The sequence below is a fragment of the Ictalurus punctatus genome, chromosome 15, assembly GCF_001660625.3.
Source record: "Ictalurus punctatus breed USDA103 chromosome 15, Coco_2.0, whole genome shotgun sequence".
NCBI lineage: Eukaryota > Metazoa > Chordata > Actinopteri > Siluriformes > Ictaluridae > Ictalurus > Ictalurus punctatus.
The window spans coordinates 14,794,582-14,822,244 of record NC_030430.2 but is presented as its reverse complement, the minus strand read 5'-3'; the positions used below and the strand labels follow the sequence as shown (position 1 = coordinate 14,822,244).

Here is a 27,663-nt window from a genome sequence, read left to right as displayed (position 1 = left end):
AACCTGGAGCATATCCGAGGCAGCATCGGGCACAAGGCAGGGTTAAAGTGGAAGTTCCCAGCCAAAAATGTAACTTTAAAATGCATTCCAGTATAAAAAAAATACAAAGTAAATATTTAAACTGATTAAATTAATGTAATGTAACATTTTCATATGAAAAGTAACTTATTACTGCTCTCCCTTCTGAAAAACAAAACAAAACAAAACAATAGAAACCGTGATAGAATTTGTAATGGATTCTATCATTTGGAATGGTTATAATGGGAATTGTATTTGTTTTAATGGAAACTGTAATGGTCCCTGTGGTCCTCTACTGGTAATTTATTGCTGTCTGTTGGTGGCATGTTATGTCTAGTGGATACCATTAAGCACCAGTATTGGTAATGGTATTTGTAGTGGAATACATTAGAATTTCTGTGATGGCTTCTATTGTTTTGTTTTGTTTTTCAGCAGGTCTTAAACTGTTAGAAGATGATTTGAAAGCAACTACGGTATTTTGCCTGGAAACATTTAATCTTGGTATGTTTGTTTGTCAAATACATGGCTAATGTGATGTAGTTTCCCAATGAATTCATCAGAATTAAAATATCATGTAAATGAACAATATTTAACATTAGGTTGAATCTGACTCGCTAGCCATTCACGCTAGCTGCTGGAATTGATACTTGTCTAACATGGAAATCAAGCATTATCAAAGAAACCAGGCTAGCTTTGTTAAATATAGCCAGTTAATGTTAGCACATGTTTGGTGTGGGGGGTGGGGGCACTACAATGTGCTTTTTCAGTTCATGCTTTCTCAAAGGCATGGGAGAAAAGTCATTTTTATAGATGGCTAAGTTTTTTCTACACCAACTGGCTGCTAAACTGACTTGAAACTTACAGTCATTGGCTGGATTAGAGAAAAAAAGAACTTCGAAATTTGTAAATTAAAACAGAAGAAGTAAAAAGTTAATTTGTTTGTACGACTTCAATTTCAATACTCAAGTAAAGTATAAACCACCAAAATAAGTATACTTAAAAGTATAGTGGCAGAGAAAAATAATTGAATTGTTTTCCACCCCTGTGAATAAGTCAGTGCAAATATGTATTTACTTTGTTTTCACATTTGTTTCTGTGAGGAAGGAGTTGATTATTACTAGTGAATAGTGATGTGTCGTTCATGAACTTACATAAATGTAAATGTAAATGAACGATTCCTTCATTTTGAATGAATGTTTAATATGATTCGGGAACGAGTTTCTCTCAGAGAGTGATTAGTTAATCCGTGTTGACCACACATGCGGTAGGTTCTGTACAGGAAACAGAATGATTAGTTCACCTCTCGAGTCTTTGGGTTTGAGTCGTTCGTTCATCACAACACAGCTCCACTGCATTCAGCCTATGGGGCAGTCACGGATGAACGAATGACTCGAACCTGAAGCCTGGAGAGGTGAACTAATCATTTCTGAATCCGGGGAATAGACGTGACGAAAGAAAGAACGGCTTGGATCCGGAGGTGAGGTGAACTGACAGACTGCATTGCCTGAAGACCTAGCTAAGCTATTAATTAATCATTTCTGTTTCTCATAATTAAGCCTCGGCTGCATTAGCCTATAGCTTATAGTTTATTAAGTACTAGATGTGTTTGGGGATTTAACATGTAACATTTTAATTATATTCTGCTGAAATGAACGAAATGACTCGGAAAAAGATTCGTTCATTTTGCTGAGCGAGATTCAAAGATCCGAGTCAGTAAAATGATCCGAACTTCCCATAACAACTACTGAACCGAGAGGAATGCTCTGATTTATTGAAAAGAGCCGAAACTCCCATGACTAGAAACTAGGGCGTGGTTCGTCACCGCTCCGGGTCTGTAGGGGTCAGTAATCTGTCTGTTTGTTTCAGTCAGCAATACGGTATTGAAGAAAAAGAAAAACATTGCGACGTCAAAGGAAAAACAATGGCGGCTAATGGGCAGCAGTCGACTCGAATTCAAACAAGACGGAGAAATCGAAGCAATAACATATTGCATAAGATCAAATATGGACAGACAACAGGCTTGGGGATGACACAAGGCACACAGGTAGGAAGGCTGCGATTATTAAGAGTTGTTGTTGATATTAAGCGACTATGCAGTAGATTACAGACTAGCAGGCCGCAAGAGCCCCGAGCCTGAAGTTATTCCTGAGCTAACAGCTATTTTAATCACGTCAGCATGCCCGTTTATATGTATTTTTAGTTGGATTAAATATATATATATATATATATATAACAGATAAAATGAAACGAACAATATATTTACCAGATACACAAACATATTTGGATTTCAAAACAGTTATCAGGTTGCAATCCTGCTTTCGCTACCTAGTTAGCTGTTTTGCTAACGTAGTCTTGACCTGTCCAGTATATCTCAGATTAGTCACATTACTAATCACGTTTTTTATTTTTATTATTATCTTTTTTAAGAAACATATTCGAGCTGAGTGACTGGTTGTTTTTAGCTAAGCCTAGATAATCTTATGAATAACTAGCCTACTTGTAGTCCAAATAACTTTTTACCTAGCTAACGTTACTGTAAGGAGACGTCTTAACATAGCAAGCTAACGCCCTTAAGGTAACTGATTAGTTTCCGGGTCTCCTGTTTATTACGAGTTAGTGACTTGAATATCATTATACGCGTTTGTGTTTATTAGGAATGTCTTGTTTGTTCATCTCTGAAACGTTATGCAAAGTGTGCAGTTGAGCAGGAATGCGATCCTCATGTCGTGAAGTGAGAAATGTGAAAGTGTATTTACTTTGATGTGATTGCGTAGTGATTTGTATTTGTGTATCAGCTGCTAGATGATCTCTTGTTAATCATCGTGTATAATTAGATCCCAGTGGGGCTTCTTGAGGAGAGAGATAAGAAAGCTCGTTGGCAGGGAATACCACTGCTGCTGAGGAAACTTCACAACTGCAGCCACATAAACAGCGATCTTTCCAAGAGCCACAATGTGGTTAAGGTATCTCTAACAAATCCCTGGTCAAAGTAAATACCTCTACGCTTTGTATTCTTCTTAAAAGTCTTCAACGTTTCTGGTTTTGCGCTGACGCAGGAGCTGTCGTCACTGCTGTCCATGGAGGCGATGTCCTTCGTGACAGAAGACAGAAAGACACCGCAGGAGTCCGTGTCACCCAACACGTACACTTTCGACCTTTTTGGAGGAGTTGATGTGAGTGATGCTTTACACGGAAATCTGTGCAGTGACATTTTTGCGATGCGAGCTTCGCTGTTAATTTTTTACAAAGTTCACAATTCGCATAATCATCTCATGTCTTCAGTGTTGTATGACGGTCACCTCTTTTTAATCCTATTTTTAATTCAATTTCCCCCTCCCACAGTTGTTTATAGAGATTTTGATGCGGCCCACTCTGTCAATACAGGGGAATGTTCCCATTAGTAAGTACCAATCATTTAAGCTGCTTTATGGAAAGGGCTGGGTTTATATATGTAAATAATGAGTTCTTGATACAGCATTGCAGGTAATATGTTTGTAAGAGTATTATTAGTATTATTTAAATATTTTATAGTTGGGACGCATGGTTTTGATCAACTATTGAAGACTGAAATCGATCAAAAATACCAGAGAAATCTGCATGATGGTTAGAAGTATGCATTGGGATGGGGATCCCAACAAAAAGTCATGGGAGTGGGTTTTTAAAAAAAAAAAAAAATTATACTCTCTGAAACTTAAACTTCTGAAAATCGCAGGCAGGACGGGATCGGTCAGGATTTAACAACTGTAATGTCAACACGACTTTATTAAATGCAAAATATCAATACGATGCGTTTAGTAAAGGGTGATATGTGTGTGGAGTTTGCACGTTCTCCCCATGCTTCAGAGGTTTTCTCCAGGTTTCCTCCTCCAGTCCAGAGACATGCGATGTAGGTGATTGGCATCTCTAAATTGTCTGTAGTGTGTGAATGTATGTGTGACTGTGCACTGTGATGGGTTGGCCTCCTGTCCAGGGTGTCTCCTGTCTTGTGCCCGAGTCCCCTGGGATAGGCTCCAGGCTCCCCTGCGACTCTGTGTAGGATGAGCTGTACAAAAAATGGATGGAAGTTAAAAATAACAGACAAAATTCAGCAGTTTGACATAGATGGGTTTATTGCATTGAGTAGCGAGCTAATGTAATTAAAAGAATGCACTTCTTTTAACCAGTTACTATTTCATTATTACTATTATGAAGGTTTTCTTCCGTAATGGGCTTATTTAAATTTAGCCAACATACCCAGACATGTTTATGGTAAATTTGTCTTGGTTAGCTAGTGAAAACATTAACTTAATTATATAAGCTTAACAATACCCTGCTCTCAGGGTGTGATGGGCTAAATAAACTCATTATTTTAATTATGAAAGATCAACATGCTGAGACGGATCTGTTTAGATGTCAGTCAAGTTCGTGATGGGGAAACCCAGCTAGGAAGGCACTGATTTCTTGGAAATGCACCAGTAGCACAACACGCTTTTTTTAATCGCTCCTGTTAAAAATGTGAGAGGAAATGCTGGTCTAAATGCGCCTTAACTTCTTCATATGTGCAGCTCAGAAACGGCTCAGGTCTTGCAAACTGAATGCAAATGAAAGTTGTGGGTTTCTGAAATATTGTTTATTCTTCAGCCTGTAACATTTATCAAATCATTAATTTGCTGGTTAGCAAGCAGAATTGATTTATTTCTTCAGGTACTTTTTAAAAAAAAACAACACAATGCCAATATAGCAGTTCTGACAATTTTTCCTTTATTTGCAGTGAGTGATGATCTCATCAAGGACTGTTTAAGTGTTCTTTACAACTGCTGTATATGTGTAGGTATCTATATGACATTTACATTAGGATATGAATATAATCTTTAAAATCCCTTCATTTCTGATCAGTCTTGGGAATGCAAAAGAATTTCCTTTGTTTTTTGTTCTGTCTTGCAGACAGAGGGTGTTACAAAAAGTCTTGCCGCAAGGGACGACTTCGTCATGTTTCTTTTCACTTTAATGTCAAACAAGAAGACTTTCCTACAGACCGCCACACTTATAGAAGACATAATGGGGGTCAGAAAGGTATGTAATTAACTAAAATTATTTGTTTAAGAAACTAACCCTGAAGGAATAGAAAAGAGCTCTAAACCTTTCTTCAAAACTATTTTCTTAGGAGGTGATCCGACTGGAGGATATTCCCAACTTGGCCAGTCTGGTGCAGAGCTTTAACCAACAGCAGCTGGCCAACTTTTGCCGTATCCTGTCTGTCACCATATCGGAGCCGGATGCAGGCATGGATGACAAACACACCCTTTTGGCCCGCAACGCTCAACAGAAGATAACTGCGTCTCCATCACAGGCAGAGAGCAACCAAGGTCAGAGCCACACACACTTAACTATAAAAGCAGTTTTGTCAAATTAGGATTTACGTGTTGTCTCAATAAGCACAGATTCTAAACTATTGTGCATTGGAATGAAGTGCGAAGTTTGAAGAAGTCACGTCAAGTTATATTTTCCTCTCATACAGAAGGATAAAATATTGGACCTGCAGGACTATAGATTGACATGCAAGACCATAAATACACAGGGCCACACAAAATGAAACTTAGATTAATGTATACAACTAGAGTTTCATGGCTGGCTGCTGTCTCTGCAGTTGCTCTACTAAATATCCCGGGCTTCATTGAGCGACTGTGCAAGCTGGCTACGCGGAAGGTTTCGGAAGCTTCAGGCACGGCTGCACTGCTGCAGGAGCTGGAGGACTGGCACAGCTGGTTGGATAACGCCCTGGTGTTGGACGCTCTCATGCAGATGGCCATCGAGGAGGCCGAGCAGAGCAGTACAGGTGAGAGAAGACTTAGTCCTGATTTATAGTTCTGAGAGCATGCATGGCCCTGAATAATAATAAAACATGAATATGTACACTAGGGGACTGTGTTAGAGTTAACAAACCAGAACGTATGTTTAACGTTTCCCAGTAGTAGGGAGAATGGAGAGAAAGGAAGGACTGTGATAGTTTTTTTTTAATCCAATTGCATCAATATGTTTTGCAACAATAAGGTTGTGAAGGTCTTGAGAGAGCTCTTTGCTTTTACCCATCATGAGATGTTTCTTTTGTGACACCTTGGTAATGAAAAGCATTTTTATAGACCATCAATTTACTAACCCAGCTGACATTAATTTGCACAGATAGGGAGTGCAATTAATTATTGATTACAGCTGGTTCCTTGCCTTTCCTTGCCTTGGAGAACTGCTTTTTCTTAGCGCGTTCAATACTTTTTTCCTGTCATTCCACTTTATTACACACAACTTTACTTATACGCTTTAATGTTGTGAATTCTTTATATTTAAGGATTTCTTGAGTTAATACCGATGTCTGGTGAAAATTTCATGAGAATAGCCTCATCGGAAATATAATTACTGAAAAAATGTTGACTCATTCAGTACTTATTTCCCCCATTGTATCTCGTATCGTTTTCTCCCAGCTTGTGAATTTGTGTTAATGATGTTCTTCTTCCCCACTTGTGGACCGACTAAAACACTTGCGCGTATTTGCTGCCCCAATCAGGCCCGGAAGACTTGCAACCTCGGTACCCCAATTAGAACCGGGTTCCAACGCTACTCCAGGAAAACAAGTACCGTCACGTTTTAAGAATGTTGGTACCGAAGTATCGGTTCTCGTGACATCCCTACTCCCTATTTAACTAATCGACATTTGCCTGATGCGCAGCGCTGTAGGGTTGGTTTATATTTGATTGCGTACCTATGATCCCTTTCCCTCACACATCAGCATTGTGACAGTATAAATCAGCCTTCAGTAGGTGCAGAGATCATGTCTAGAACATTGTTTCCATTTCAATTGCTAATTATCCTCTCCACATCCTGTTTTCCAGAGTCATCTGATGAAGGCTCACTTTCATCAAGTCCTCTTAGGCACACGTTGCCTCAGTCCATGAAGATAGTGCATGAGATCATGTACAAAGTGGAGGTTCTCTACGTGCTGTGTGTACTGCTCATGGGACGACAGAGAAATCAAGTAGAATATTTACTTGAACTCAATTTAGATTCAGTCCAAACTAATAACGCTGACAGTGTGCATGAATAAATTCTTTGATGCACAACATAATTATGACGTGTCAACCATTGCTGGAGATGTAACCCTCTCTCTCACACAGGTTCATAGGATGCTAGCAGAGTTCCGATTGATTCCTGGCCTGAACAACTTGTTTGACAAACTGATCTGGAGGAGACATCCATCAAGTCACGTCTTGCACAGACAGAACCAGAATTGTGACTGCAGTCCAGTAAGATTATGTCTGAGCTTGCACTTATTATAAACAGAACCACATTAACACCTGTTTGTTTCACACATCTTGTAACTGGATGGTGTCTTGATAAATATTTTAATCATATGCATTTACACTCCTAGTCAAGTGTGTCTCTGGTTAGCCAGATTGTATTCTGACTTCTAAGGCCCATGTAATATACAAATCATAATTAACCATCGATGTCCTTTGTCGTAGCGCGTCCCAGTTATTTCATACCAAGCTTGGTTCCTGCATAGAGAAATCACCATTGGCTTGCTATATTTAATTTTATTGAAGCCCCCATGAAATCAGAATTTAAGTTTTGTGGCTTTTACTATGAATGTCTGCCTTAAGACTTATCTTAAGCGGGGACAGTGGTGGCTTGACTGTTAAGGCTCTGCGTTACTGATTGGAAGGTCGTGGCTTCAGGCCCCAGTACTGCCAAGTTGCCACTTGAGCAAGGCCCTTAACCCTCTTTACACCAGGGGCGCTGTATCATGGCTGACCCTGCGCTCTGGCCCCAGCTTCCTGACATGTTGGGGTATATGAAGAAAATAATTTCTCTGTGCTGTGTATATGTGATGAATAAAGACTCATTATCATTACCTATAAGCTAGTGTGCTCCAAGCAAACAATGATCAATGACAAAACTCCCATTTAGGAGAAGTATTCAAAGTGCACTGTCTCTTTCTACCACCAATACAGATCAACAGTTTTGATGACCTCATTCTGCACTTCAGCTTCTCTTCAGATTTTCTGTCCGATCTAATTCTCTTGGATTTGAAGTGTCCCGTGCCCAAACTTATAAAAAATCACCTCCGCAAAGTTGCCGTGGTTGAGTAAGAGAAATAATATCAGCTTGCATAGATCGCAAATATGTCTTTGGCTGTTTGAACGTGCGTTGTATTCAGTTTTCCAGCTATAAGTTGGTTGAAAAGGAAATGGCTTGAATTCATTCACGTTGAAGTAGGTGGTATTTTTTGAAGGAGGCTCGTGTCCATAGTACTAACTGTCAAATACAGCTTAGACTGGGCTGTGAGGTAAGCTAGACGCTATTGACTATTTTTAAAAAAGTAGGAGAAGCCACTCTGTCCCGCCCTGACTTCCTGTTTCAGTAGAAATTACGTCAATACATCGAATAACGCTGCACGTTTCAAGGGACTTCACAGGGACTTCACATATATTATGGTCCACATAATATATTGTAAGGGATTCAGGTTGACATGTTTCTTGGGGAGAAAGATGAATTGCATATCAGACCTGCAGCAAAGATTTTATTGATCAGAATAAAATCTCTTCCGTGAAAAAATTCCGATCTGGACATTCAATTAAATTCAACTTAATTGTCATTAAAGTACAGCATAACAGAAAACCTACTCACTGTTCTCTCTGGTGCAACAAACCTTAAAAAAAAACACAGTAGTGCAAAGTAAGATGCAGGACAGTGAAATTTCAGTACTAAGGGTAATACAAGCTAGTGACAAATAGTGGAAGTTAGTTCACATTGCAATTCTGGAAGTAAGGCAGTGAACACACATTATAAATATTTTAAACTGTAATGGTGAAAAAACAAGTGGAAGGTTTTTGAAGTGTAAATGTAAAAAAAAAAAAAAAAAGTAAAGGTGTTCATAATGTAGACATACACAGGCTTATCCAGGACACGTTTTGTTCTGTCTGCAGGAGATCTCATTCAAGATCCAGTTCCTCAGGCTGCTACAGAGCTTCAGTGACCACCATGAGTGAGTACATCTGAGAATGTGCATCATTTCCTTTCTATCTATTCTATGTTTTATTCGCTATGTTTCCATCCATTTGTGTTTAATGTGAAATTTTGGGATATCGTATAAAGCAAACGCTGGATGGAAACACCAGATGCAAATAAAATCTTCTAAATGCGCATAAATTGATGTGGATAAATGTTTTTTTTAATTCGTTAGAAGACTTGTGCATAAACTATGACAGATACACGTTTAGCAAATAATACCTTGATGTGTATCAAAAAAGTAATGTGGCTTTGCCTCAACAAATAATGTGATTGCGTAATTGGCTCTGAAAAGTAAAACTGGTGGAGAGCGAGAGGTATGTTTGGATAGACGCCTTTGCGTCCGTTTCTGTTCTCTTGAACACACGGGATGGAAACGGTGCTTTATTCGCAAATGTTTTATGCAATATTGCAATTTTTCTCACAATTTATATTCGCAACTTGGACAGAAACATAGCTATCATGTAGTGCATTTCGTTTTTTTGCGTGTTGAAGGCTTCAGTGAAAAAATAAACATGTTAAAATAATGCATTAAAATATTCTTATATTTAACCCAGGAACAAGTATCTTCTCCTGAATGGACAGGAGCTGAATGAGCTCAGTGCCATCTCTCTGAAAGCAAATATTCCTGAAGTGGAGGCGTTGGTCAACACAGACAGGTATGGAGGAAAAAATACTCTTAGCCGTTTATATTTTCATTTGCCATTTATATCCTTTTTCAGTTTTGCATGATCTCTGTTGTCTGATCGTGCTTGATGCAGGAATCTAGCATGTGACGGGAAGAAGGGTCTCCTGACGCGGCTGATTTCAGTCATGAAGAAAGAGCCCGTCGATTCGTCATTCAGGTGAGCGCTCCAGTCTTCACAGGTCTTATCTTACACCATAAAAATGATCCGATAGATTTTTTTATTTCCTGTACATTACATTCTGCTGCTCTTAATCTACTCGTTAGGTTCTGGCAGGCTAGAGCAGTAGAGAGTTTTCTACGAGGAGCCACATCCTATGCAGATCAGATGTTCCTGCTCAAGAGGGGCTTGTTGGAGGTGAGTGATCTTGATGTTCTATATATGTTGTCGATTTATATTGCACATTCGTATCCATTTATGCCATGGAATGTGATGTTGTCTATATTTAAACCTTTCTCTGTGTCTATGCAGCACATCCTCTTCTGCATCATTGACAGTGGCTGTAAATCACGTGATGTCCTTCAGAGCTATTTCGATCTGCTTGGTGAACTCATGAAGTTCAACATCGACGCCTTCAAGAGATTTAACAAATACGTGAACACCGAAGAAAAGGTTCGTGTTGTCTCTGTGTCACAAAGTGCTTCAGTTTTCAGCTTCCCATTGGATTATATTTCAGATGCGTCTGTGTTTGAGGGAAAACACCTAATGTGGAGCATCTGAAATCACTGTAGGCCTGACAACATAGATTCATAGATTTAAAAAAAAAAAAAAAAAGAAAATTTGTTATATTTTTATTTTAACTAACCAGTTGTAATGGGTGTATAGATGACAAATGAGGGGGAAAAATGACAATTTTATTTCTGTCAGTTCCTAATCATGTCAGTATTGTGTATTTTGCTGCCAAGCTCACTTAGAAAGTTTTCCCACAAATTGTAGTTGATTTAATGCACAGTTACATAATTATGGGAATATTGCTACTTTTTAATGGGGGGGAAACCCTCTAGAACCTGCTCAGGTAAATCCTCTCAACGTGGTTGTTGCGTGCGCTTTGTATTATTGTAGTTTGAGATGTTTCTGAACCAGATCAACAGCTCGCTCGTGGACTCCAACATGCTGGTACGCTGCATCGTTCTGTCCCTGGACCGCTTCGAAGGGCAGACGGAGGACATGAAAGGTGCGATGAGAAATAATGAGAAAATGAATGGAGTAATGATTGTTACGTGTGCATAGCATGAGGCAGCTTTGCACAAACTGTATTCTTCTCTCTCAGTGATAGAGGTGCTGTCAGAGTGCCGCCTGTTGTCCTACATGGCTCAAGTCGAGAACAGACTCTCCTTCCTCTTCAGGCTGATCAACATCATCAATGTGCAGACTCTAACTCAGGCAAGACTGTACTTTGTTTTCTTTGATGTCTTGTCAGTAGTTGCACGAAAAGTCTTTAGTGTTGAGGGAATATCTTTTGGATGAGCAGTATTCAATCCTTCCTGCATATGATTGCCAAACACCTTACTAACACTTCATGTTTTTATTCCTTTTATTCGTCACTTCTCTGTACATTACAGTAATTCAGGCATTTAAAAAAAAAAAAAGAAAAATTGTGTGTTTGTTGTCCAATCCCAGGAGAATGTGAGCTGCCTGAACACGAGTTTGGTGGTGCTGATGCTAGCACGGTGGCGGGGCAAGCTGCCGTTCTACCTAAGAGCTCTTAAGGAGAAGGAGTACGCTGAGAAATATCCCGGCTGCTTGCTCAACAACTTCCACCACCTGCTGCGCTTCTGGCAACATCACTACCTCAACAAAGACAAGGACAGCACCTGTCTGGAGAATGTAAGCAGACTAGAGCTGCAACAACTATCGATAATAATCGATTATGAAAATCGTTGTCAATATATCTCATTATGGATTAGTTGGTATGCACACGGCATGGGAGATTTACTCATTGCGTTACTTCTGTTCAGAAAACGCGCTACGGAGAGTAAATACGAAAGCTTTGTCCCAAATTAAGTACTGTACACTTACACTGTGTACTCTGCAAACTCTGGATTTTAGAAAGGTAATATCGTCTCAAATATAACACTAGCCGCTTCTAGGCGACGGTGCATGATGTCATACGCACGCTAGCATTAGAAGACACCCAGATTCACGGGTAGTGACTTTCTTCATTTTACTTCCTGTAAACATTCTTTTATTCCTAACATGACCTCAGTCACCAACAGATGGAGGCGAAATCGTCGAGTGACTGAGGAAGAAAGTCCTCTAAAGTAGGGAGCATTTTATATTAAACACCGCGGCGATCAAACAGTGCTGCACAAGCACAAAGTTATGTTTATATCCAAAATGCTCCACTGTGTGTAAGGGGCAGGGGAAACTGGTGCGAGTTGCTTAAAAGGTTTCGTTTAATTTAAGTTTGTAATTATATGCTGTATTTACGCACTTGCAGTGTAACTTCTGTCATTTATTATAACGGAAGTGATGTGTTAGTAACGAGGCCATGTTGCTGATCATGCGCGGTGTAGACGCAGTGATAGAGTGTAGCGTGAGTAAGATCTGTAATGTGTAATTAAAACATTGTGATCAAAAGTAAACACAAGTAAAATAATATTCCTGAAGGCAGTGAGTAAAAGAAACCACAAGGCACAGTATAAGTGAGTTTTTATTATTCATTTAGGTCTGCAGTCCTAAATTCGGTGCTTTTTGTGCATCCATAAAAAATAATGCATAAATACTTGTATACAGTATAAACTAAAATAAATGAATAAATTTTATATATATATATATATATATATATATATATATATATATATATATATATATATATATATATATATATATATATATATATATATATATATATATATTATTTCAGTCATAAGTGAATACTATATATTCTTGTGTGTGTATTGGGTTCTTTTCTGTTTTGGACAAACATTTTTTTGTATAAAAATTTTAGTCTGAAGTTTATATTTGTAACACTCAGTTTGTGGATTTTATTTTAAATAAGCCAAAAAAAAAGGAAAAAAAAGGTGTACTGAAACGTTGCCCTGCGCCCATCCGATTAATCGAATAATAATAATAACAACAATCGGCCAACTAATCGATTATGAAAATAATAGTTGCAGCCCTAATGCAGACCACATCTTCATGAAGATTACTAGCTAATAATTTGTCCTCACTCATACACTGACCTAAAGAGAACAGATACGGATGGGCAATTAATATTTTCTGGATTCTAGACATGAATGAGTGGCCATTGTCAGATTGGGGTATCCAAGTCGTGGTCACAGTTAGATCCTTATTCTCGACTGTACCTCAACACTTGACAGCACCTCAACACTTGACAGCAACAACTTTGCTATTTGGAGTAATTGCCTTATTTTGGCAGGAGATGCTGGGGACATACCACTTGAAATGTCTTTGAATAGGAGATAAGGTGATAATGATCCATCTGAACCTGAACTTGAGAGACTGAGCTCACAGTGACATGCATTAATTTCCCCGCTTTTTTCCTAAACCCAAGAGCGTAAGCTGGCCTGAGCATTCAGGGTTTTTTTGTTAGCCCCGAATAATTCTCCACTGGGCACATATTTGGAAATACTCGTGTCTTATTGGCTGACAAGTCTCAAATCTGCCAGAAGCTAGCTCACACAGTCATTTAAGCCTAGTTCACACTACACGATTTCAAGGCTGATTTGCAAGTCACCAATCTCACCGACAAAAATCAGTGCTCGCCAGTCGTTGTGTGTGAACTACTCAACGCCGAGGCTCGCCAACACATCGCCATCGGCAACGTCACACAGGTATTTGGCATGCTAAATATCTGGAGCTGTCGGGCGACTCCACATCCTGTGGTGTGAAAAGTGTCATCACTGGCAGTGATTGCAGCGGCGATCTACAGCCAATGAGAGAGCAAGGCATGGGGTGAGGTCAATGTGAGGAAGAGAAACTCGCGAAACCTTTTTTCTCACCTCCAACTCTCTCTGTAGCACACACAATCCCTGCTGCCGCGTCTGCTAATCCGTTCTTTCACCCGCTTTCTTTGTATTTTCCTTTTTGCGGTTGCTTCAGCACAAATCATTGCGCAAACAGCTCGCACCGCTGGTTTCTGTCCTACGTCCATCTTCAAATAAACATCAGTTTCGTATGTGGTTTTCGCGTCATATATCCGTGTCTCTTCTCGCCTGTGTTTTCGTTACAAAACGTAGTTTGGCCACCAGATAAGAGTCATCAGGTGACGGTCGTTGTCAGATCGTGTAGTGTGTGTGTGTGTGTGTGTGTGACCCCCTGTTGCCGAGCAACCACCACAACGACTTCGTGACTCCCGATTACAAAAGAGCAACTCATGTAGTGTGAGCAGCACAGCGATCCGACGGCGTTGAAAGTCATGTTGTGTGTACTTGGCCTTAGTGTGAGGGGAAAGTGGATCTATGCAGATAATTTATTTATTTATTTATTTATTTATTTATTGCAAGTAAAGGAGTTGAAACTAAAACACTAACTCATACTGAGCAGGAAAACATGGTGTGTAAATGTGTGTGAGTTCCAAGTCACATGAACATGATATGAGCAGAGCATAAGGACAGTTAACATACTTTGCATGGCACTGTAGCAGCTAAACCCATAGTGATGGCGTAGTTGTGCCTCTTCTTGGCTAGCGACACCAAACTAGCCTAGTCTCATGTTAGATAAACAAAACGTTTTATATTTTATCGGTCTGGTAGTGCTGCAAACAGTGATATCACTCGAGGCAAGTTTTATTATAAATCCAACTTTTTGTCCAGTTTTAACATTGTTTAAGCAATTAGCCCTCACATGCAAGAAAAAAAATGCATGGATAGTTTATTTAGAAGTGCGTTTTTAAAAGTTTTAACTTTTAAGTTTCGATTGAGAAGAATCTGGGCTCAGCCCGGGATGATTAACAGTCCAGTTTACGCCCCTGCCTAAACCCAGAAACAATCGACTCCAGTGTAGACGGATATTTTAAAGTAGCTAATCTAATACTGTATACACCTTTTTTTATTTATAACATTGCTTTGTATCTCCCTGTACAGAGTTCCTGTATTCCTTTCACCTACTGGAAGGAGACGGTGACGGTGTTGCTGAGTTCAGATAGGAGCTCCCTCTGTGCCATAGCCACCTACATAGATGAGGCCTACAGGGACCTGGACAGAGACTTTCTGGAGATGTGATCATGGTGACTGTGTGGCTGTGGAAGCAAACGAAGGTTGTTAATGAGCTGCTGTTGTGCACTTCCACAGAGCAACATGCAAAGCTCATTAAACAGGACTGCTATATAGGGTGTATGTATGAGAGAGAATGAAAGAGAATGAGTGTGCTTGGGAAAGTGTGGAATGGATATACATATGTTTTTACAAGTGTGTTTGGGTGTACTGCTTCTAATGAACCAGTGATTCTAAATCTGTGTGTGTGTGTGTGTGTGTGTGTGTGTGTTGCAGTAGACGCTGGATGTGGTTGTCCAGGCCTACAGAGGCACAGTTATTTCAGCTGTAGTCTAAGGGCTCGCTCTCCTTTTTAGATATATGGGAATGTTGTAACCTAAAAAACCATGAAAGGAGCCTGTTTCATCTGCAAAAAAATTACAAAATTCAGGGCCAATGCAATTTAATGATGGTGGTTTGCTTAGTTTAAATACTGCCTCTATATTTATGGATAATGTGTAGCTCAGTCTTGAACTCAAATTCTAACTTTTCAGCCCAGTGACTGGACAGTAACTGAAAATAAAGATGTAACATGTTTTTATCACAGCTATGTCTTATGATTACATAAACAATATTGTTCCCAAATGCAGTGAGTGTTTGTGTGTCTGTGTGGGGCTAATATATTTCATAAATTCATTTTGTTTATTTTACTGATTGCACAAAAAGCCGAAACGTTTAACTGGAACTGGAATAGTGACTCTGGGGAATTTTACCGCTGGAATAATGTGTAATTAAACTAGTGAGGTCATTTAAGATGTGGTTTTCATATAGTGTTGCCTTAGCATCTACAGTTGTACTTTTATCCCTTAAGTCACAACCCAAAAGCAGTTTTCTAACTCCGAAAGCATATTTCACAATAATGCAGTAATGGGCTGTGCAGGAAAACAGGAAACAAATGCGAGTGTAGTAGGGGTTCAATATTTAAGATTATATCATGTCCCTCAATGTTGAAACAGTACTTTCCTAATCTTTACTAGAGACAGGAGTGTTCTGCTACTCCTTAATGTTCACAACAGAATATCCGAACTGGGGAAAATGTGATCTTGGTGATTTTGACTGTGGCATGGTTGTTGGTGCTAGATGGGATGGTTTGAGTATTTCTAGACTCTTCTGATGTCCTGGGGTTTTCATGCACAACATTCTCTAGATCATGGTGTCCAATCTTATCCGGAAAGGGCCGGTGTGCGTGCAAGTTTTCATTCCAACCGAGCAGGAACCCCACCTGATTCCACCTGTTTAATCAGTTGATCTTGGCTTTCAATAGACTCAGGTGTGGCTTCTGATTGGTTGGAATGAAAACCTGCACCCACACAGGCACTTTCCAGATAAGATTGAACACCCCTGCTCTAGAGTTCACACAGTATGAGGCAAAAAAAAAATAGCCAGTGAGCAGCAGTTCTAAGGGTAGAAATGCCTCGCTGACATAAAAGGTCAAAGAAGAATGGTTGGACTAGTTTGAGCGAACAGAAAGGTTGTAGTAACTTGAATAACTGCTCTTTACAATGATGGTGGAATGGGCTACAATGGAAAAACATCACATCATGTTCTCCTTTCAGCCAAGGTCAGGTCAATCTGATCCTCGAGGTCTGATGTGTTGTGCTTTCTGAGGTGCTTTTCTGCTCAGCATGCTTGTAAATTAGCTCCTCCGAATAAAACTGTTTTATTTAACTATAAGGAAAGCTGGACACACTTTTTGTCCTGGACACTTGTTCTTTTAGTATATTGGCACTCAAAACGCAGGACGAGTGTATGTTGTAATTTTATTAGGGTAATGTGATTTTGTTGTTGTTTTTTCACACCTCCCAAAAGAAAATTGCCTAGATGTTTCAATAACTGTATGAATGTGTGGTTATGTGATGTCGTGATGGATTTACATCACATATGAGGTGTATTCCCTCCTTGGACCCACTGTTCCTGTTATAAGCTCTGGATCCACACCCCTCATATGGATAAAGATGCTGAAGATTAATGAATGTAGGATTAAGTGTTTTATTGTGGAGCAACAAGCTACAGGTCTCATGTGCCTTTCAAAGTTATTAAAATGTAAGTTTTTAATGAAATAGAACAAATCCACAGCCCATTCCATGCAAGCCTATAAGCCACTTTTAAATTGTGACCAGGACTGCACCCAAATATATTGATAAAGTGTAATCAGTATGTGTAACTAACATTTGGATATGTTACTAAAGTACAATCAATATGTGTAACTAAGAATTATTACTTAGACGCATAATCTAATAATCAATATTAGTTAACAACCATAATCTATATGTATTTAGAAGCATAATCTAAAACCATAAAAGACTTTCTAATCAAGTTAAATTCTAAGTGTGTATTGAGCTAGAAGACTTCTGTTTTACTGCACAGCAGGTGTTTTTCTGTATCTCTTTATTTCCGTGTGTAAACGGAGTTAGAATAACCTTGTATTTTGTTTACAGCAGCTTCACTCTATGGCAATAAAATAGAAATTAGACATTCACTGAATGTCAATCAAAGCCCTTTAATCTTGCAAACCAGTGTCAAAATAACAAGACTTCAAGAGGAAGAGAATCATGCTGGGATTAGAGCCAGAAAATCATTAAGGTATAAGGATGAATTTTGGGGCAGCGTAAAAACTGTCCTGATGAAACCTTTCAAAAAAAATCCAACCGACAGCACATGCATCACAAATGTAAGATATCATATAGACATGAATAATTAATTAAGGTGACTGAGATTGGTTTGTTTTTAGAGAGAAGAGATTCAGAAGAGTCAGAAAAGTACAGTGCTGGAAATAAGTATCGGACGTGTCAACATTTTTTTCAGTAAATTTATTTCCAACGAGGTTATTCACATGAAATTTTCACCAGACGTCAGTATTAACTCAAGAAATCCGGAAATATAAAGAATTCACAACGTTCAAGTCCAGAAGTTCCCCCTTGAAGCTGTCATTACAAACAAAGGCTGCTCCACTAAGTATTAAATAAATTTCCGTTAGTGTGTTCAATACTTTTTTCCTGTGTCATTCCACTGTATTACAAATAACTTCATTTATGGACTTTAATGTTGTGAATTCTTTATATTTCCTGATTTCTTGAGTTAATATCAAGGTCTGGTGGAAAGTTCATGTGAATAACCTCATCAGAAATATATTTACTGAAAATTTTTTTGACACATTCAATACTTATTTTCCCTACTGTATATGAAGGCATGTTTGTGTGTCTGTAATTCAGACTTTCTGCAGACTGCCTCATTTTATTGTTTTAAATAAAGTTTAATATCTTTTGACATCCATAAATCCTGGTCTCTGGAAGTTTTTTTTTTTTTACTTTGATTGGAGGGATTTCTCCACGACAGATAATAAGACTGTTACCAAGTATCAGTATCTAGGCATTGTATTTTCCGATCTGGTCCATTGACATATTTCAGGTCATGAAGTTGTGAAGTGCTGACTGACAAAACATAGATTATGCATGGGAACACAAGACACAAGTTGCCTTAAACCCACCGCTGTTTTACGGCGTACTTAAAGCAAATGGGAAACGTGGGATTAGTGCACATAACTAATTACAACCCTTATTCTCAGTATAAGATAATTGAGGCATATATCAAAACAGAGGATCATGTGGGGTGGGGTGGGATGGGGGTGGTCTGTGACACTGTGAGGCATAAGTGTGTTTCAGGTAACAGATGAACCTCAATATTATGCAAGATTCTGGTGGATATCTTATACTTATTAATGGCTAGGAGGTATCTTATCGCAATGGACAGAACATGATTTTAAAAAAAGTACACTATCATTACTATGAGCTGTAGCCCCATAGTTTAAAAGCAAAAGCTACACATTCACATTGTTTCATGTACCAAGGATTGCACTTATACATTAAGCCAATAATTATCTTTAGTTTGCTTTATTTAGAATTTCTAGTCATTTCTGGACTTGGGCATCCAGGGAAACATCTGGGGAGTTTTGAAAAACATCTTGATCTACTCTGTACCACATAAGCTGTTATCTTTTTCTGTCTCCATTGCTAACATGTAAACTCCATATTAAGAATCCTTGTCCACAGTAAACCAAAAATGTAATCAGGAGCATGCTTCATCACTGTGTAAAGTCACCTGCTCTAAATATAGGAGCACTCATCGCTTGATAATGCGTCTCTTTTATGCAAAGGCACAGTCGGCTGGCTAGATGGACGAGCCCGTCCATGTATGCCCTCCTCTGCACTGTGGTGGATCTTTCTGAAGCTGGTCATGTCGGTATTGTCCTTTCCTTCCACCTTATATACAATCAAAGCAGCCTGCACTTGCTCAGTGATGTGGACCAATATGAACAGTGTCTGTGTTGAGATATGTAATGCAAGCAAGACAGAATGCTTTAAGATGAGACACTATTCTTCACACTAACTCCTCAGCTTGTAGGGCTTCTTGTCCTTCTCATGGGCATTAAAGAAATCCTTGCATCACTGCCAGCATTGAGATATCACTTCCCAGAACCTTTTTCTGGTTCGGCACACAGTCAACTATCAGTGCACAGACTGATCAGTATTGTCTGATCATCTGTGCATGTAAAATATTCCAGGAGGCTTTGCACATTTGGCCGATTTATTCAATTAGTTTGGAGCTTTTCCAGTTTGGGAGCCAGCAAGATGTTACAGTGATCTGTTACTGCCACTTGTTTCTTGAGATTTTCACACTGATGCAGAGATTCACCAAGCTCCGTTCCCTTTGTTTATTCATGCTACTTGGCCTTCATGTGTCTTGCTTATTTATAGATAAGATATAAAAAAGATAAAGATATATGTTGATATTGGATGGATCCCTTCATTTTAGTTAATATATACTCAGCAAAAAAAGAAATGTCCCTTTTTCAGAGGTTGTATTTTAAAGATCATTTTGTAAAATCCAAATAAACTTTACAGATCTTAATCATGCTTGTTCAATGAACCATAAACAATTATTACACATGCACCTGTGGAACAATCTTTAAGACACTAACAGTTTACAGGAGGTGGGCAATTACGGTCACAACTACAATAACTTAAGACACTAAAGAGACCTTTCTACTGACTCTGAAAAGCACCAGATAAAAGATGCCTAGGGTTCCTGCTCACCTGCGTGAACATGCCATAGACCTGCTGCAGGGAGGCATCAGGACTGCAGATGTGTCCAGAGCAATAAACCAATAAACTGCAATGTCTGTAATGTAAGATGCCTAAGACAGTGCTACAGAGAGACAGGAAGGACAGCTGATTGTCCTTGCAGTGGCAAACCACGTGTAACCATGTGTCCACCCAGACGTGATTGAGAACTTGTAAATGCCTTGGTGGGAGAGTGGAGTAACATCTCACAGCAAGAATCTGGTGCAGTCCATGAGGATGAGATGCACTGTAGTACCACATACTGACTGTTACTTTTGATATTGACACCCCCCCCCCCCCCCCCCCCCCCGACCTTTGTTCAGGGATTCATTATTCCATTTCTGTTTGTCAAATGTCTGTGAAACTTGTTCACATGTCTCAGTTGTTTTTATATTAATACAAATATTTGCACATGTTAAGACATTTGCTGGAAATAAAAGCATGTGAATGTGAGAGGACAATTTTTTTTTTTGCTGATTATAGTTAACTGATATAGCTGGTGTCATGTAACTTCAGTGTTGAAGGTAAGTAAGAGAAATGACTACTTTGTAGGTAGTAAGTTAGTTTTTGTGATTCAGCTACCTGTTTTTTGTTTTGTTTTGTTTTTTCCATAGTCAAGCTGAAACACCATTTCATGCAGGTCTTCCTTTGTCATCTTCATCCTCTGACCTCTGCAACCAAAGAGGTTTCTCCAGTGCTGCCTGGATGTCACTCTTAATCCAGAGACTTTTACATTTGCTCTAACAGAATGTCTTGCCTGCTTAACCAAACCACATACTCAGGTCAGTGATTTCCTCTGTAAAATAAAACAAACAAAAACAAAGCAAAACAAAACATAAAGGATCATTTTAAAGTGATTTTAAAGTTTAAGTCCTATAACAACAGTCATATAAATGTAATAATGTAAAGTAAAGTAAGTATTCTTCCTTTTCATTTGGGTAAGTTTGAGTGACCGCCTCCATTTTGATTTGGAACTGAAACTCTCCTCCCTCATTGTTCTAAATTAGCTCAGCGAGGCCAGCACCAAATAGGGTCAGACCAGCACACTCCATTGTGTCTTGTGTTCTATATCAGTAAGCCCATGGTGACACTGGACATGCTTGGAAAGTAAATCAATTCCGCATTGCTGGCATGGCGTCACAATCAGGGACACTGAGTCAGAGGTTGGACAGAGGTTGTTGATTATCTGCAACCCAACTCACTGGTGAAACAAGAGGACTTAATCCTCAATCACCTGGGCTGGCATCTCAGCGATGCATATGCTCTTGACAGCAACTATTCCTAACAAAGCAGTGAGGGAGGGAGGAGGTGGATAGAGGAGGTTATTTATAATGGGGGGATGGGGGTCATACTGGGAAAGAATACTGAACAACTGGCATGGGGTTCCTTTGAGCCACCACATGACCCACCACCACACCTGCTTTTGTCAATGCTATTTGGGGTAGAAGGGGTTTAACAGGCTTATTTCAAAGGGGCCACACACAATAATGGACGCGTTTGTGGACACACGTTGGACACACGCCACACCACAGGCCAGACATACCTCATGCATTCCTCACATAGCTCTTTAAACTTGCAGCCATACAAAAACACATTCAACTGTTTAGCACTTAGCTTAGAAAGAACTCAGGAACATCCAAATATACAAATGACACTGCACTAAGCATTTCACTATTTTCGTTCCTGTCTAAAATGTTGCTGCTTGTTGATTTTGACTTAAGTAAGCATACAATACTTGAAGGCCTATTATTATCTTCCTCGAGTCTTATGAGTTTGGCCCTGCAGGACGCTTACAGCGTAATGGTGATTTTTGTTATCTGCTTATTGCTCATATCTTCCAGGTGACCAAGCAGACCAGCAAGAAAGAGGTCACTAACTCAGGATCAAGACATTATGGTCGGTGCAAGAGTTGAGAGACCAAAAAGAACAGATGAAGATTTTCTAACCATTTTGTTGGCTAACCTGTATTGCATGGGATCAATATCCAGCCAGCTTAGAAGTTTCTCTGCAGCCTCATTGTCTCATTGTCCACTTGTCTTTTGGAATTGTGGAAGCGTTCAAGATTCAGTAGCTGGAAAACGAGAACAACGTTCAATCAATCAAGCCTTAAGGCATATAATGGTACAAGACTTTTTCTGTTTGTTTTTAACTCAATAGGTCCTTTAAATCAAATAGCAGAAAGAATTTAAGGTCACCACTGTTTAAACGTATCACACGTGATTTGGGTAGAAAAATCCCATCCTATAGATGCAAATGTCCTCCAGAACTCCATTAAATGGTGAAGGACCAGGGACACCTCCATCATACCTAAGAGCAGTAGGTTAAGAGGTACCCACTTAAATGTCTAATTGAAGATGTGGTGCTTTGTTGTACTAACATTAGTCTCAAGTAGTACTTGTACTGTAGGTCCGCATTACAGAAATGCTACAGCATACAAAGTGAGACTGAGTGCTCATCAGGTTGGCCATCAGCTTGTTACAATTCTCCTGTGAAAATATGCCAAAAGATCATCATTAGCCAATGAGTAATGAGGTGATCAAGCAACACTATTAAGACCACAAGAAGAAACACCACTCGTGTCGTAGATCTGCTGAACCAAATGGATAGTCTATGGACTCTTACCTTGCTGAACTTTGGTGCTGCTGATGAGAGTGGAGCCAGCACAGACTTAAAGTGATGTTCATGGGTGAAGTTACCTAAACATCACTGCAAGTCTTAACTGCCTCGCTCTCCAACATCAACGTGGGCATTATGGGTGTATTAAAATGTTCTCTATTGAATATGAATCTATGTTCATGTATACCTATGTAATGCACTTATTCAACATGCAGCTACACTTTATTGTTGCTTTGTCATCCTGCATCTGATTTAATCCCCAAATCAATTCTATCTTTCCGATTTTGGCATTCAGACCCAACTTTCTGTGCTGTGATAATTTGCTTATTCAGGATATAGCCCCTTTCTTCTTCTTTTCCTTGCCTCTAAGCCCAACTCCTGCTACAGAATAAATATACTATGAGTCTTATATCAGAGATCTTTGTCAGAATGTTTATTGTTTCTTTAGAAACAATACTACATAATGATTTAAATGCACATTGAATTTATTGTAAAATTAATAAACCGACTCAGTTCTCAAATATACATCATTAATTTGCAAGACAATGTTTTAATAAATCCCCAGTAGACTCATTTAAAGGTCTTAGTAAGCCTTGACATTGCATTTTAGTTTCTTAATCTGGTACAATTTGCTCAGGTATTTGTAGAGTTTAGCATTAGAGTTTTGCTGTTTTGTGGCCTTTGGGAACATGCATGCCTCCTCCATTATAGATGTTATACCCAGAGGCTGCCATCAACCCAATAAAAATACATCCCTGGGGATCAAATCATTTATCAAGTTATCATGACTTAATCTCACTTATACAGCATGAGCTCACCTACTCAATGAGGTCAGTGTAGGTCTAAGCCAAAGTCAATAAAAGTCTATTCAGTGCCATCTGTTATATTCATCCTGCTCCAAGATGAACATGTGCTGGTTTAAAAAAAACTGCTGCAGCTTGTCAGTTGTGAAACTGATGCACAACTGCTCATAACTTTTAAGAGAAAAAGAAACAGGCTAAGAACAATATACATCATGCACAAATAATACATTTATTCCTTTTATTATAACCTACAGGATGTGTTGGTAAAAGGACATTCCTAAACATTAACAAAAGAATGCATGTTACCTCAAAGAGCTCAAATCCAGCTATGTCGAGAAGAACTGTTGAAGGAGGGATGTGCAGAGTAACTTATTAGTTCTGCTTAAAAATTACTTAAAAGTGTTCATCAGTAGCTTTGGTCAGAGTGCCAGCAGTGTAGGTAACCTGTAAAGCCATAAATATTTGTAAAAAAAAAAAAAAAAAAAAAAAAATTATTAACTTGCACTGCGCATAGATAAAAGGCAACAAGAAAAGGAGAGAGCTATAGTCACGATGCACATTATTAACCACACATATATTTACACACTGGGATTAGTGTGAAATGAAAAAAGTGGACACTGGCTTACGTTTTAGCATGCCATTGTGTGCAGTGTCAGCTATGGAGTAGATGTAAGGAAAAGCATCTGAGCTCGCTCTTATAATCAGAGATGACATGAGCAGTGTAGACTGGTCACCATTTCTTAGGGTTCTCTGTCGCACAGAACAGCCATGAGGATGTCCGTAGTGAAGACAAGGGGACAATACAGACCTGAAATCAAGATTTTTCAGGGAAGAAAAACTAATAAAACCACAGTGAGATGAAAAGCCACTAGTTGGTATTTGCATACATTCTGATATGTCAGATGGCCTCCATTTTATGAGGCTTAAAGAGCTGAGCTGTTTGAGCAGTTAAACTATTATTTCATTTTTGTCTTAAGCCAGTGCGAATCTAATTTACACAAATCACCCATTTAAACCTATCGCAGCAATAGGGTTAGAAATTTGTTCACCCACAACTGATTTTACTATTTATATTATGAAATAGTATATTTTTAATTAGCATTTTCCCAATTCCAGTTTATTGACATCTTGCATTTATGTGATATATATATATATATATATATATATATATATATATATATATATATATATATATATATATATATATTTACTCTGTCAGGCCATGTGTTCATCCATATCAATATATTATTTAGCCTATACTAACCCTTCCATCTTTGGTCCTTATTTGTTTTAATCTCCACACTGAGGCCTCCATCTGATCAGGGATCCAGACCTGCATCTTTCCTGCAAACAGAACGAAATATTAGTAGCTAAGACAACGCTGAGAAAACTTTCCTTCCTTCTTTAGATTATATGATATAATATGGTATATGAAAATACCCAGTGTTTTCTGACAAACATACTGCGACCTACTGTGCATGTCTATCAAAACGGTAAATGATAAATTACAGTTTTTATATTTTGCACAGAAAACTTAACAAAATGGTCAATATTAAATTTAAATTCAAGTACAGATGGTCAGGTCTATAACAGCAAAAACAAAACAAACAACCAAAAAAAAAAAAACTAATTTGATCTCATCCTACACGTCTAGTCTGAAATATCAGAGAAAATAAAGCAGGTTAACATAAGATAAGATAAGATAAGATAAACTTTACTGATCCCACACTGGGGAAATTCTCTCATTACAGCAGCTCAATTACACAGAAAACAAATAGGAAAGAATAGCCAATAAATAGGAATAGAATTGGAAAAAAAAAAAAGAAGAAAGTTTATAGATATTTTCTAAGAAAATATCTATAATAGGAATAGAAAAATAAGAATAAAAGTAGTAAAATAATAATAATAATGGTAATATGTACACTATGAACATCTTAATATATGTATGTATGTATGTATGTATGTATGTTAAAGTAGGTCACGTGATAACAACAGTCGCCACACTGATAACTTTAACATAGCTTCTTTTTTTTTTTGAGTATATTTATAGTTATACTTCATACTTGTATCCGTTTTATTATACTTTTTCATACGTGCACTGTAAGTGAATTTTGTCTGAAAGTGAAATGTAAAAAGCTGCAGTTCTGTGCATCTTTTCCTGTACTTTTTAAATAAAGTGATTCATTTTAAAGTTTTGTAGTTTTTAAAGGAAAGAAAAAAAACCTATATGGCTATAGACTGACAATCAAAGTTTCGGTATCAGAATCAGTATCGTAAAAGAAAAAGGTGTTTTGTGCTATTACGTATAACTAATAATTAATCGATTATTATAGAAAACATTGTAGCCTATGTTTATTTTTATGAACGCAAACACGCCATAAAAGTCCACGCGTTAGCCTACTTCTGCAAGTCATTCCTCACCAAATAATACGGTTTTTTCCCCTTAGTTTTAACATATATATATATATATATATATATATATATATATATATATATATATATATATATATATATATATATATATATATATATGATGTGTGTTTCCAAACGAACTGCGCTCTAGAGTCGTTGACTGATGAGACAGTACCGTCCAAACCCTGCGCGTGCACAGCTCCAGGCTGGTTGTGCGCAGGAACTCACTCAGCTCCATAAAGCGGGACACAGTAAACACTCCGGGCCGCAAGACTTGCCCTCACACACCTGCACACATTTTAAAGCAAGCATATCCAGGTCAGAGAGCATAAACTGTAGCCTATATAAATATAGCTATATATAAAACACGTCTCAAAGTATGTCGCCTCTCATGAACAGCTTTAAAATAATGATACTGTCATTTACACGAACGTTTGAGTCTCGAAAGAAATTCCCTCAGAAGACGTTAGGAATTGCGCATGTGGAGTGCACGTGGGTACTGACCTGCAGAAGGCTCTCGGTGGCTCGGCTTGCCCCAGGCGCGCGCTCTGACCCTCTTTTATTGTCTCCCTCAAGGTCAGAGTTGGGCAGAAAGGGGAGAAACGCGCGCGCGCGCCGACCCGCCAGCTCCGCGCTCATTGGCTGTGCGCGCGCACAAAAGGCCAGCGGCATTTTTATCCGCGCTCAGCTCTCTACTGTACGCTGACTATTTTTAAAAAAGCCGACTGATGTTCGCCGGTGCTGAACATTTCTACACCGATCTCTACATTGCAATCAAGGTTAAAGCAAGACCCTGACCACACACGCTAACATGAAAGCAGCCATCAATTAGCACGTCGCCCTTTGCACAACGTTAGCAATTCGACAGGAACAATATTTCTTCCCTTATTAGCAAGATTTGGATTTTTGTACGAGAATGTCCCTTCGGATATATGAACTGTTCGAGCATATATCGGAAATGTGCCTATCGAAATGTTTGAATGTAACAAAGATTGCTTATTATTATATTTATATAGGCTATAAAATAATCTGAAAATGTGGTGTAATAGGCTGTATCTTCTCCCAGGCGTTTTAATCAAATTCTTACTATTGTAAATGTCTATCTTTGTTTGCTTTTCTTCTGTTTTCTATTTTACTTTTCTTCACTTTTGTCAGCTTCACTGTGTTAAATGTGTTTTATAAATAAAATTTACTTACTTACTTACAAGCATATATAGGCTAAATATATTTTATTGCATTGTATTTGTGTTCAGTCTTATCAATAGGCAAGGTTTTGTAGTAACAATCATGCCTGCAACTACTTCTATACACTGACATCTCCCCATCAGGGATCCAGACCTGCATCTTTCATGCACACATGAGGAGAAAAAAAAAAGAAGAAGCATGACAGTAGTTAAGACAAGACAGGGAAATGTTTCCTCTATCCTCACTTAAACATTTTTTTAATATTACAGAAATACAGAATACATTCTGCCAAACACACTGCTCCATACTGTGCATTATATTAACAGGAGAAATGATCAACTGTATATTTTGAAACTAAAAGTAGCAAAACGGTAAATGTTAAAACTATGTTCATGATTATACACTGATAATTCTTTTCTTTTTCTTTTTCTTTTAAATCTGTGTTTTAAATATTCAGGCATGCCATTGAATTCTTCTGCAACTCATTTGGTCAATCGCAATAATTTTGCCTTTCATTCATCACTGAGTTTCTGAACAAACTGCATTTCTTCATGACACACAGCTCAAA

The 27,663-nt window shown here is 38.4% G+C and overlaps 1 protein-coding gene and 1 long non-coding RNA gene across 4 annotated transcripts; one reads left to right on the top strand and one right to left on the bottom strand.

Annotated features, from left to right (window-relative positions):
• The first annotated feature begins 1,901 nt into the window (after positions 1–1,901).
• trpc4apb (transient receptor potential cation channel, subfamily C, member 4 associated protein b) lies at positions 1,902–15,544 on the top strand. Its single transcript, XM_017487795.3, has 19 exons — positions 1,902–2,062; positions 2,853–2,981; positions 3,075–3,191; positions 3,361–3,418; positions 4,769–4,824; positions 4,942–5,070; positions 5,162–5,363; positions 5,645–5,833; positions 6,882–7,024; positions 7,164–7,292; positions 8,976–9,034; positions 9,615–9,716; positions 9,819–9,902; positions 10,010–10,100; positions 10,215–10,355; positions 10,806–10,917; positions 11,014–11,126; positions 11,364–11,570; positions 14,792–15,544. The coding sequence occupies exons 1-19, from the start codon at positions 1,940–1,942 to the stop codon at positions 14,927–14,929; spliced, it is 2,322 nt and encodes a 773-aa protein (XP_017343284.1). The 5' UTR covers positions 1,902–1,939; the 3' UTR covers positions 14,930–15,544.
• Positions 15,545–17,439: 1,895 nt separating this feature from the next.
• Positions 17,440–26,545, bottom strand: LOC108275492 (uncharacterized). 3 transcript variants are annotated; one of them, XR_001814704.3, is made up of 9 exons: positions 26,415–26,545; positions 26,086–26,198; positions 24,763–24,842; positions 24,125–24,306; positions 23,805–23,942; positions 23,514–23,669; positions 22,457–22,565; positions 22,042–22,150; positions 17,440–20,875 (listed from the first exon to the last, which is right to left on the bottom strand). It is a non-coding gene; the product is annotated as an uncharacterized LOC108275492 (long non-coding RNA). The 3 variants fall into 3 exon arrangements; XR_001814705.3 differs by lacking the exon at positions 23,514–23,669 and having other exon boundaries at positions 17,440–19,702; positions 20,662–20,875; XR_001814703.3 differs by lacking the exon at positions 23,514–23,669 and having other exon boundaries at positions 26,415–26,544.
• Positions 26,546–27,663: the final 1,118 nt, after the last annotated feature.

Excerpts from the sequence above, each read along its gene's own strand:
- trpc4apb (XM_017487795.3), top strand. The coding sequence starts at position 1,940 with ATGGCGGCTAATGGGCAGCAGTCGACTCGAATTCAAACAAGACGGAGA. Across the intron at positions 3,419-4,768 it reads ACAGGGGAATGTTCCCATTA|TGAGTGATGATCTCATCAAG; the intron begins GTAAGTACCAAT and ends CTTTATTTGCAG. Across the intron at positions 7,293-8,975 it reads AGAATTGTGACTGCAGTCCA|GAGATCTCATTCAAGATCCA; the intron begins GTAAGATTATGT and ends TTCTGTCTGCAG.